At 39.6% G+C, this 12,500-nt stretch overlaps 1 protein-coding gene and 1 pseudogene across 4 annotated transcripts in view; one reads left to right on the top strand and one right to left on the bottom strand.

Moving 5' to 3' along the window:
* The window catches only part of LOC144960542 (neogenin-like), a 155,749-nt gene that overhangs the window by 135,917 nt on the left and 7,332 nt on the right, over nt 1-12,500 (top strand). For all 4 annotated transcript variants that reach the window (XM_078893737.1, XM_078893740.1, XM_078893738.1 and 1 more), the window contains exons 23-26: nt 5,766-5,934; nt 6,357-6,634; nt 7,428-7,526; nt 9,782-9,946. In XM_078893737.1, the coding sequence (XP_078749863.1) occupies nt 5,766-5,934; nt 6,357-6,634; nt 7,428-7,526; nt 9,782-9,946 (711 nt within the window). The remainder of the gene's footprint in view (nt 1-5,765; nt 5,935-6,356; nt 6,635-7,427; nt 7,527-9,781; nt 9,947-12,500) is intronic.
* On the bottom strand, nt 4,761-5,565 carry LOC144960718 (uncharacterized; annotated as a pseudogene).

The raw sequence follows: 12,500 nt of genomic DNA, 5'->3' as shown, positions 1-12,500 counted from the left end.
TAACACCACATCATCCCCACCAGTACTACTACAACTACCACCACATCATCATTCCTACCACAACTATTACAACCACCACCACACAATTATCTCTAAAAGACCACCACTACTACAACCACCACCACATCATCATCCCTACAACCACTACTACTACAACCACCATCACATCATCATCTCTAAGACCACTACTACTACTACTACTACTACTACTACTACTACTACTACTACTACTACTACTACTACTACTACTACTACTACTACTACTACTACAATCACCACCACATCATCATCCCTATCACCACTACCACATCATCCCTACCACCACTACTACTACTACAACTACCACTACATCATCATTCCTACCACAGCTACTACAACCACCACCACACAATCATCCATACGACTAGTACTACTACAACCAGCACCACATCATCATCCCTACTACAACCACCAAATGTAATTACACTTTCAACTTTTGAAATTCTCCGAGTCGTGTCAGGAATTGCTGCGAGACAAATTTTGGATCGCATCTCAGTGAATTTGAGTGAAGTTCAAATTTATAGGTTATGGTTGCATGGGTGGGTCATGATCTTCACAATGAAAAATTTTCTCCTTTTATGTGACCAGTCATTCTCACCCCTGATAGCTATATAATTTGTCTATATTTTGTTTTCAGCACCTTATTTTATCAATTTAAAAACTGTTAACTCTCCTTTCTTTTGTGTGTTATTTGCTCTCAATTGCAATAATAAGTACTGAAACAATATTCCAAATTTGATATTTTTCAAATCCCTACAAAGCCCTTGGCGTTGATTTGTATCTCGTCCGCGCAAGTTTTCAGGCTTTTTTTAATTTGCCTGGTGGCATCCCTGAGAGAGAGAGAAACAGATTGGCATACAGAGAGAGAAACAGAGAGAGAGAGAGAGAGAAACACACACACACACACACACACACACACAGATGGATGCAGAGAGATATATTTTAAAAAATAAATAAATAAATAAGAGAGAGAGAGAAGAGAGAGAGAGAGAGAGAGAGAGAGAGAGAGAGAGAGAGGAGAGAGAGAGAGAGAGAGAGAGAGCGTTTTAACGTGTATTCATTGGGAATGGGAGGGAGGGTGGGGTCTTTTGAGACAATAAACAATGTGAGTGAACCATTGTCTACTATATAAGAAGTCACTGGAGTGAACCCAAAGAAAAAGGGGAGGAGAATTTAGTAGCTGACAATTGACCACAAGGGGTTGTGATAACGAGTGGCAGGTCCTAAATAACTCGACGTTGCAACTCAAAGAAGAAGATTCAATATGATTTCATGTAAGTCATTACAAATTAATCCCAACCCGCTCCTCTTCAAGCTGTCATCTGACTCAAAATGGAAACAATGTAACACATGATTTGACCAGTCCCATTTTAAAAATTGCAATCTCATTGGTCAATATGTTTCCCATCATTGATTGACTTTGACTTCTTTTGAAACGAAGGGCTTTCTAATACTATCCCTACCTATTCTTTGCTCCACCCCCTCCCTCCTTTTCCCCGTTTGTTTATCTACCTGTCTCGCTCGCTCTCTTTGTCTCCCTCGTGTTTCTTTCACACATACAACCACACACATAAACACACACACACACACACACAGACACACGCACACACATATTTATATCTTTATTCTATTTAGCTCCCGCCCTCTACAATGCACAAGCTCTCTCTCTCTCTCTCTCTCTCTCTCTCTCTCTCTCTCTCTCTCTCTCTCTCTCTCTCTCTCTTTCTTTCTTCCCCCCTCCCACCCCCCGTTCGGGGTGGAGGGTCACATAATTAATAATAATAATAATAATAATAATAATAATAATAATAATAATAATAATAATAATAATAATAATAATAATAATAATATAACAATAATAATAATAAATAAATAAATAAATCCAACCGCATACTCTATATAGAATCGAACGAATGACCTTCACATCCGACAGCAGTAGTGACATACAACAACGCGTATGTTTGACCCAGCGACATCTAAGTTTGACCTCGTCCGTTGGATGTTAAAAGTGGAAATTCCTGCTTTTAACAACTGTTTGGATTGCAGTTCTTATATCTTTGACTAAATTATGCTCCCGTGATTAAAGACTAAATTGCTGCAGACACTGAGTTCAAAATCAATCTAATCTATGACAAAAGTTGTAAATATTCACGTATTACTTTCCACCAGATCAACATATCAAGCTTGCTATTTAGTGGCTGATTGGTGGGCAGAGGGGCTTTATAAACAAGTAATAAAAAATGAGAAAAAAAAAACCAGAAAGCAAAACCATTACAAAACTTTATACAGCTGGGAATAAAAAACTGATCCCCTTGCTTGTTGGTCGGATGCTCAACCAAACGTCTAACTTAAGTATACTTATTTTTCATTCAACTAATTTGTGTGTGAGTGTGTGTGTGTGTGTGTGCGTTTGTGTGTGTGTATGGGTGTTGGTGTGACTGTCTGTCCAGGCGTTTTTTGTTTAGTTGTTTTTTGGTTTTTTTTTGTGTGTTTTTCTTTTTCATCGTCTTCATATCTCTCACTTTCCACACATCCTTCTATTTTTTGTCTAAACTTTTGGAGAAGGTAGTACTGACACAATTATTATCTCATCTTAAGAACAACAGTTCAGTCAGCCTACAAACAGCAACACAGTACTGAAACGGCGCTTCTTAAAATCTTTTGTTATATATTGCGGATGCTAACAATATCAATTTATTATGCCTTTAAGATCTTTCAGCTGCCTTTGACACAATTGACCATTACATTTTGTTAAGAAGACTAGAAAATACGTAGGCGTAAAAGGAATTGCCCTTAAATGGATTACACCATATTTACAGGATCGGTGGCAGACTGTCGTGGTGAATGGTATTCAGTCAGAACAAGTTTTACTAAACTTTGGAGTGCGTTCTTGGCCCTGTCCTTTTTTTCTGTATAAGCACCCCCTTTCTCGTGTGATATCCAGATTCAATCTGAGTTATCAATTTAATGCTGGTGATACGCAAATTTATGATTCAGTACCCCTAAGTAATTTACAATTCTTAATACAACAAATTTCGAGCTGTTTTATGAGATTAAATCTTGAATGTACCATAACAAGTTAAAATTAAATGATAGTAAATGATAGTAAAACTGAGATTTTAATGTGTGGAAGGCAAATAATTCACCTATTACTCTCGGAAATAGCACAACAGAATTTTCAAATAAATCAAAAAACCTTCGCGTCATCATTGGTAAACATCTTTCCATAACAAGCTGCTACGTGAATAACACCATATAATCTATGTAAATGAATAAAATAAGCAAAATTCGTAATTTAATGTAGCAGAACTTTTAATTAATTCCCTTGTTTTATCTAAATTGTACTATTGTAACTCCCTGTGGGCGAAATTAGCTAAAGACAAAATATTTTTTTTGTTCATCTTATTAGCTCATACTTTAGGCACCTTTTAAATTTAGTAAGAATGATGTCGCCTGTTTCATTCAGTATAAATGTACCAACAGATTTCGTTCCATTTCATGCTTTTCGTTTCCTATGACAAGGAAGATATTGATTTTAAAACAAAAAGGTATGTGTGTTGTACGTGTTGGGGGCGGGGGAAGGGGGACATACCCTATTTCCCAGCTATTCTTAGGTTTAATTCACTATCACTCACTCACCCCAATATCGTTGTACAATGACAAAACCCTGATACACAATTAAAGTCTAATTTACAAGATAGCCAAAATCATCAATAAGCGTAAATTAAAGCTATTATGCTTAATAAAAATAGACTCATCTTGAAAAAGGAGTCAGGGTCTAAAAGATTGAGGAATAGTCTAATGTAGTAATATTATATCAGAGTCACGCCTACAAACTTCATTCCCCTCACGCCAGGTCAACCACACTTAGCCTTGCCTCTCACTCGTCCGTGATGGCGAGTGCTCGCCCTCGCTGACGTAAAACGTTTGTCGATCGAGTTATTCGTATTTTGCTATATTCTTAACTGAGATACTGTTCTTTTGGTGAATACGGACGAGGCATTTTGCGTTGCGGTTAACCAGGGTGAACAGTATGTGAGACGGTCGTATAAGATACTGTCCTTTTGTTGGTTACAGGTAGAGTTATTTGCTTGGCTTTAACCAAGAAAGAACAGTATCTCAAAATATTACGCAACACGTCAATGAAATCGCCGACTAACAGAAAAACGCAATTTATCATTAGCCATTATTTAATGTTAGAAGACTTCCACTATGTAATAAGATTAAAGAGTTATGAATGAAAAAACTAAATGTGTCGATTGCGGCAAAACTGGTTGGATCTGGGTCAGCCCAGATACTGTCCTTTTGTTGGTTAGGGCAGAACTTTAATGATCCATCACAAGGTTTGTTGATAGTTTACATCACATCTTATACACTAGTCCTTGTGCGGCTATGTGGTCTAATGGTAAGACACTCGCTTTCGGATCGGAAGGTCCTGGGTTCGAGCCTCGCTCGGTGCATAGTTGAGTCCTTGGAAAAGGCTCTTTACTCATTTTCTCTCATCATACTCAGGTGTAAAATGAGTACCTGGCTGTTACAGCATCATCCTTGTCCGAAAAAAAAATTGTTATATCGCCTAACAGGCGTCATATCCTGTCTTAAATGTTAAATGTTGCTGTTGGCCATGGACCCCTTGTAAAGCGCTTTGAGCACATTTAGTGGATCTTGCGCTATAAAAAGCTCATTAAAAATATTTTTTTTTAATGGGTCTGAAATTTGTCTCACTGAGTCTGAAATTTGTCACACTGAATCTGAAATGTGTCTCACTGAGTCTGAAATTTGTCTCACTGAGTCCGAAATTTGTCTCACTGAGTCCGAAATTTGTCTCACTGAGTCTGAAATGTGTCTCACTGAGTCTGAAATTTTTTTGTCTCACTGAGTCTGAAATGTGTCTCACTGAGTCTGAAATTTGTCTCACTGAGTCTGAAATTTGTCTCACTGAGTCTGAAATTTGTCTCACCGAGTCTGAAATTTGTCTCACCGAGTCTGAAATTTGTCTCACCGAGTCTGAAATTTGTCTCACCGAGTCTGAAATTTGTCTCACCGAGTCTGAAATTTGTCTCACTGAGTCTGAAATTTGTCTCACTGAGTCTGAAATTTGTCTCACTGAGTCTGAAATTTGTCTCACTGAGTCTGAAATTTGTCTCACTGAGTCTGAAATGTGTCTCACTGAGTCTGAAATGTGTCTCACTGAGTCTGAAATGTGTCTCACTGAGTCTGAAATGTGTCTCACTGAGTCTGAAATGTGTCTCACTGAGTCTGAAATTTGTCTCACTGAGTCTGAAATGTGTCTCACTGAGTCTGAAATTTGTCTCACTGAGTCTGAAATTTGTCTCACTGAGTCTGAAATTTGTCTCACTGAGTCTGAAATTTGTCACACTGAATCTGAAATTTGTCTCACCGAGTCTGAAATGTGTCTCACTGAGTCTGAAATGTGTCTCACTGAGTCTGAAATGTGTCTCACTGAGTCTGAAATGTGTCTCACTGAGTCTGAAATGTGTCTCACTGAGTCTGAAATTTGTCTCACTGAGTCTGAAATTTGTCTCACTGAGTCTGAAATGTGTCTCACTGAGTCTGAAATGTGTCTCACTGAGTCTGAAATGTGTCTCACTGAGTCTGAAATTGTGTCTCACTGAGTCTGAATTTGTCTCACTGAGTCCTGAATTTGTCTCACTGAGTCTGAAATTATAGTCTCATTGTTTGATTTATTGATTGTTTCATTTCAGTGCCTACTTCATCGGAGACGGACCAAAACAAGGAGAAGGAGAAGGACAAAGGGTTGACCAGCAACGTCATCATCATCATCGGTGCCTGCGCCGCTGCTCTCATCTTCTGTCTGGTCGTCATCATCGTCATTGTCATCTTATGTCGAAGAAGAAACTCTCAGGCAGCAAAGTAAATATGATGATGATGATGATGAAAATGAGGGTTGACATGATAGTATATGATGATCGTGATGGGAGGATGATGATGTATGTATTGTTGATGTGATGATGATTGATATGTATGATGAAGATGAGAAATGTATGGATGAGATAGTAAATATTATATGATGATATGATGATGATTGATGATGTGATAATAATGATATGATATGAATGATGATGATGATAATGATGATGATTGGATGAATGATAGTATGATGATGATGATGATGATATGATGATGTAGATGTATATGATATAATAATGATAATATATAATATTAATAATAATAATATAATGATAATAATTATAATAATAATAATAATAATAATAATAATAATAATAATAATAATAATAAAAAACCCTTTTTCTTTCCTTCCAAATTCTACTCAGCGCTGACAAACACCTCAGCAAACAACAAACCAAATTACTGGGCCCTGGCGGGGGTGGAGTAGGCGGTGGCGGGGGTGGTGGGGGTATGGGGATGAAACCCCCCGACCTGTGGATCCACCAGCCCAACCACCTGGAGATGAGCAAGATGGAACGGTCCCAGCGCAGCGAGAGTTCTGTCTCCGTAGCAACCAGCACCCTGCGCAGAGATTCGCGAGGTTCGGCAGATCACACGGATGATCAGGGTTCGACCTTGGACAGGCGGAGGAACTCGTTTGTCGGTACGGATTGATTGAAGCCAGAACATTTGGATTTAACTTTCACAATAGAAAATGACATGATTGTATCATTGTTTTTGTGCGGCTATGTGGTCTAGTGGTATGACACTCGCTTTCGGATCGGAAGGTCCTGGATTCGAGCCTCGCTCGGCGCATAGTTGAGTCCTTGGAGAAGGCTCTTTACTCACATTCTCTCACCGTACTCAGGTGTAAAATGAATACCTGGCCGTTAACAGCGTTGTCTCTGTCCCAAAAATTTGTAATATCGCCTGACAGGTGTCATGTCTCGCCCTACATGTTAACTGTTGCTGTTGGCCAGGGACCCCTTGTAAAGCGCTTTGAGCACGTTTAGTGGATATTGCGCTATATAAAAGCTCAATTTTTTTTTTTTTATTTCATTCCCCAGGGGGGAATGTTTTTCCCCATCCAGTGGGGAATAGAGGTATCGCCCATTACAACCCAAATTGTCAACGATCATCAATAGATTTATATTAGTTTATTATTTGATCATATTATACTTCCCCAGGGGAATGTGGTTATTTTGTCCAGTGGGGAATAGGGGAATCTCCCACTACAACCCAAATTTTCTCTGATCATCAATAGTTTTTACATTCCTTTTCCCATATCTAGTAGGGAATAGGGGTATCTCCCACTACAACCCAGATTGTCAGTAATCATCAATAAATACATTTTAGATTTTAGTGGGGAATAGGGGTATCGCCCATTACAACCCAGATTGTCTATGATCATCAATAGATTTCATTGTCATTATCTAATTTGACTATTCCTTCCCCAGGGGAGTGTGGCTATCCGTCCAGTGGGGAGGAGAGATATCAGCCCATTCAGCCCAGGAACATCATCAGGCCGAAGCCAATATCTCTGCCTCCTGACGCAGGTTGGTCTGTTTTCTGTTTTAGCCATAGTCATTCGTGTGTTAATTTTTGTGGGATCGAGAGTCCAACCGATAGCTCAATGGTCTGGATTCGAACTAGTATGCGCGCTATGGCTCTCGTTACCAGCTGCACCACTCAACCTCTACCACAAACGGCTCAGGTTTAATCTAGGGGTGATTAAGAATTGCCTTAGGGTCCCTTATAACTTAATTGTATTAATAAAAAGTGAGTCAAGACAATAGTAACGCCCAATACAATAATAACAATTCTATACATAAAGTTTAATAAAATTGTTACAGGAAAAGATAGAGAGAATAAGTATTTGTTTAATATCAGGAAGAATAGCTCTAATTGAGTGGATCTAATTTATTATTTAGTTATCTATTTATCAGATGTGTCGGTATGTGATTCATTTGAAAATGGTATAAGCCCGTTTGGCTTATCTTTATCCTGTCGGCTTGCTTGACTGAGGCAAATGTATCAGCTAGTTCCAGGGTTGGCTCCTGCTTGCAGGGTTTTCTGGACTTCACAACAGTGTGTTGTAGTTATGGGCTGACAGGAAGGTTCTGGTGTCGGCGATGACTGACATCGGGGATTGGGTGCCTCAATGATTGGGTATGGAGTAAAGATGGTTGATAGCCACGGATGGTGACAGCCAAAGACAAGGACCTTCAATTAAGAGTTAAAACAGCAAGGTCTTAGAGTCAATCTAGTTTGCCTTTCGCCACCGGATCGTCCTTGAGCGACACATCATAATAGCTTTTATTTGCCAACCAAAGGCAAGGAGAAGCAATAACTCCATGAGTATGGTAGTTATTACATTTGTATCAAACATCAACTGACAGTAGGGCTATCTTACATGATGAGAATTTAACAGGGTTGTGTCCCTGGTATTTCTTAATTTATTTTTATTAATTATAATTGAGGTTATGATGTGTGGCCGGCGATTGGCGGTAGGGTACAGACATTCAAGCAATATACATATTGAATATAAATGAAATAATAGCATAGATCATAAACAAACGTTAACTATAGTATAATATACATATAGATATATTTTGTACACGTATTTCAACTTACGAACATCCATGGAATAGCACAATTAAAATATATACACAAACTATAATAGTAATGATAGATTAAATTGAATTCACAGTAATATCTCGTTCCACTTTGAATGTTAACCAATAATTCATTTTACCTTCAACCGAGAGAAGAAGAACTTTTACAAGTTTGAAATTGGAGAGATAGCTCTTCTTTCTTGGGATTCTTAGCATGTGTGTGATTCAATTCAGAGATGAATTTGATTTTGTGAAATAAAGTGACGCTTGGAATTATGGGAATAGCCAATCAGAAGAATGTTCCTGTTTACGATAGCCAATGATATTCAGATGCTTTTGGTTAAAAACTATAAGAACTATAGGGATAACGTTAAGTGCAATTTTAGCTACTCTTGAACGAGACAAGAACCTCAGGGCAGATGCACGTTGGGGTCTTGTTTGGAAAAGGTAATTAGCAGGAGGTATGGATACAATGGGCAGACAATTTGAACAGGTGAATAAAGCCTTAAACGGGAAGTGAGTGTTCCATAATACAATGGGAAGGTTTCCCACCTATTGACCAAATTTTCCGTTAGCAAAGTTAGATCTTATTGGAGAAAAGACTGTCCATGTTTTGAGTATTTTAACTCGGGGTGTTTATCTGCCTTGGCAAATATATATCGTCCACTAAGATTGAAGTCGTTTTGAATGAGACGCTGACAAATGATAAAGAAATCACGCAGTGAAAGAAAATCGCTTATCACACCATAGTCATTCGTGTGTGGACCTCCCACAGTGGGCAGGAGGTCACATGCAGTGACTTCTATCCCCCTCCAACCCAATATCTCTGCCTCCTGACGCAGGTTGGTCTGTTTTCTGTTTTAGCCATAGACATTCTTGTGTGGTTCTGACCTCCCATGATCTGAGAGTCTTCTCCACAGATGCTGTGGAGTGGGTTTGGTGTTGGAGCGACAAGCTATGGTGATGATGATGATGATGATGATGATGATGATGATGATGATGATGATGATGATGATGATGATGATGATGATGATGATGATGATGATGATGATGATGATGATGATGATGATGATGATGATGAGCATGTTAAGTGATTATTGCGCTATATATAAATCTTCAAGTTCTGTCGATACGTATTTCCTGAATGATAAAAAAAAAAAATCCTCATATGAATCACTTCCTGTCTCACCTTTCAGGTATGATGCCTCCTCCCAACGGACACCTGATGGGTTACCCGCCCATGGAGGGTCACAACGTGTCCGTACCCATGAGACCCATCTACCCGAGGACCCAGTACAATACCCAGTACTCCAACGCTGCCAGGGTCAATGCTGGAGACATACCCCACACTTGTGGGCCGAGTAAGTGTTGTCGTTGTCGTTGTCTTTCTCTCAATGCTTACTCATATCGGCCAACCCTTCTGGTTTCCAATTTTCACTCTTTTTCTTTTCCACTATTCTGCCTCTGTCTCTAAAATTCTGATTTAAAAAAAAAAATGATGATAATGGTAAGATGGAGAAAAATATTGAGGTTGGGGGAGAGCAGGGGGGGGGGGGGGGGCATATTTGTGGGCTGGCCTTAGTCACTGCATTACACTATACCTTTTTTTTGGTAAACATCCAACATACTGGATATAGTAGTATATGAGATTCAGAAAGATGGAATGTGTGAATAACTGGTGCTTTTTCCTCACCATCATCCATCGTGGATTGTACTTGTTGAGCACGTTGCCGGTCAGCTGTCTCCACGTATCACGATTCCCTGCAGTGCGCATGGAGTCAGCGCTGCTTTTTATAATGACTTTTGGCCATTATTACGTTATTAAGATGTGTCGTTCTCTGTCTTCCTCTAGCTCTCTTTCCTTCGATCATCCCAGATGTTACCAACTTTTCTACTCCGTCTCTTCTCCACACATTTCCCAGAAACCGTAACTGTCTCTTTCTGATGGTATCAATCAATATTCTTCCCTTCCTCACCTTTTGCCAACCTTTCCTCATTTGTATACCTGTCTGTCCATGATAGCCTCAACATTCTTCTATACATCCACGTCTCAAATGCCTCTAACCTCCTGCTATTTTCTTTATCAAACGACCACGTTTCACAACGGTATAAACAGGTACTTGTAATCGGTCCTACTAATTGCCGTCCCGAGCCGTCCAGCGTAATTTGAGGAGCTTTTGGAAGTCGTAAGACTTCTGGAAAGGTTCGTACAGGTCTGAGGGCCTCCGGATGGCTTGAGAATGCTTTAGATGACCTCCGTACGGCTCTACCATACGGCTCTCCTGAGCCTTCGGACAGCTCGGGATGACAATTAGTAGGACCCCTTATAACATACGCTTCCACTACTTTCATTCTGGTCTTCAACTTTAGGTTGTTTTTGTTTGTCACAACTGGATGCATTTTATGAAACGCGTGTGTATCCCTAACATTTGATCAAAAGTTACCCAACAAATTTAAGAAATGCATGTTAGGAATGATTAATGTTGGTTTTGCATGTAAAAATGAACAATAACTTCTTACTCTGACCTTTACACAATTTGATAAAGTCCTCGTGCACAGTTTTGTAGTCTAGTGGTATGACACTTAGCTTTTGACCAGTAGGTCCAGGGTTCGAGTCCCAACTCTGAGCGGAGCATACTTGAGTCTTAGGAAAAGGCTCTTTAGTCACATTTCTTTCACCGTCCTCAGGTGTAAAATGAGTACCTGCATTATCTCTGTGTGGGGAGAACAAAGGTTTTAAAAAACCCCCCCAAAAAAATAAATAATCTCCCCAAAAATGCCCCCCCCCCCTCCCCCAAAAAACAAAATCTCCCCAAAAATGCCCCCCAAAAACCCCCCAAAAATCCCCCAAAAAAACCCAAATAACCCCAGACATGTACGGAAATGGCCCTGACTCACTTAGGATTATGATTTTTTTTGACAAGTAATTTAAAACAAGGAATAAATAGATTGATAGTCTGGTTCTAAATCTAAGTTATAGGCTATAATAGAACTAAAACATAAAAGTGAATGGAGCAGGCACTTATGTTGGTAACAACAAGAGATGAAGTGAGTAGAAAAGTGCCAGAAGACAATAGAGAATACAATTTTTTCGCGGTGGTGATGGGGTTTGAACCCGCGACCTTATTGGTATGACAACTCCGCCTGGCCGGTTAGAGTGTGACTCGACCGTATGAGCTATCCACGAACCCTAAAAAATTCGTATCAAACTCAGGTCATTCATTACTAGAGCCTTCTCTCACCAGGTGGAGTTGTCGTACCAATAAGGTCGCGGGTTCAAACCCCACCACCGCCGCGAAAATTTTTTATTCTCTATTGTCTTCTGGCACTTTTCTACTCACTTCATCTCTTGTTAACAAAAACATACTCTGCCATTTTGGGTTATGACGCTAAAGCACGGTAGGATGTCCCGATTTCGCTCTTTGAAAAGTTGGTTAAGGCATTGCACTGTGGCCCGGAAGGTCCTGGGCTCGAGTCCTGCTTCACGCACTTTGTTTTTGTTTTTTTATTATTAATCCGCAATTTGATCACTCCGACTACATGGGTGATTCCTGTTGACATGATACATCTTGTGCGGCTATGTGGTCTAGTGGTATGACACTCGCTTTCGGATCGGAAGGTCCTGGGTTCGAGCCTCGCGCTCGGCGCATAATTGAGTCCTTGGAAAAGGCTCTTTACTCACATTCTCTCACCGTACTCAGGTGTAAAATGAGTACCTGGCCGTTACCAGCATTGTCTTTGTCAGAAAAATTGTAATATCGCCTAACAGGCGTCATGTCCCGTCCTACATGTTAAATGTTGCTGTTGACCAGGGTACTCCTGTAAAGCGCTTTGAGCACATTTAGTGGATACTGCGCTATATAAAGCTCAATTTTCTTGTTTTGATGAATTATCTATATTCCTTCTTGGATTGCC

Source organism: Berghia stephanieae, chromosome 15 (genome assembly GCF_034508935.2).
Source record: "Berghia stephanieae isolate SIO BIC M18660-M18661 chromosome 15, UCSD_Bste_1.3, whole genome shotgun sequence".
NCBI classification, from domain to species: domain Eukaryota; kingdom Metazoa; phylum Mollusca; class Gastropoda; order Nudibranchia; family Aeolidiidae; genus Berghia; species Berghia stephanieae.
This window is presented reverse-complemented; position numbering and strand designations above follow the sequence as displayed.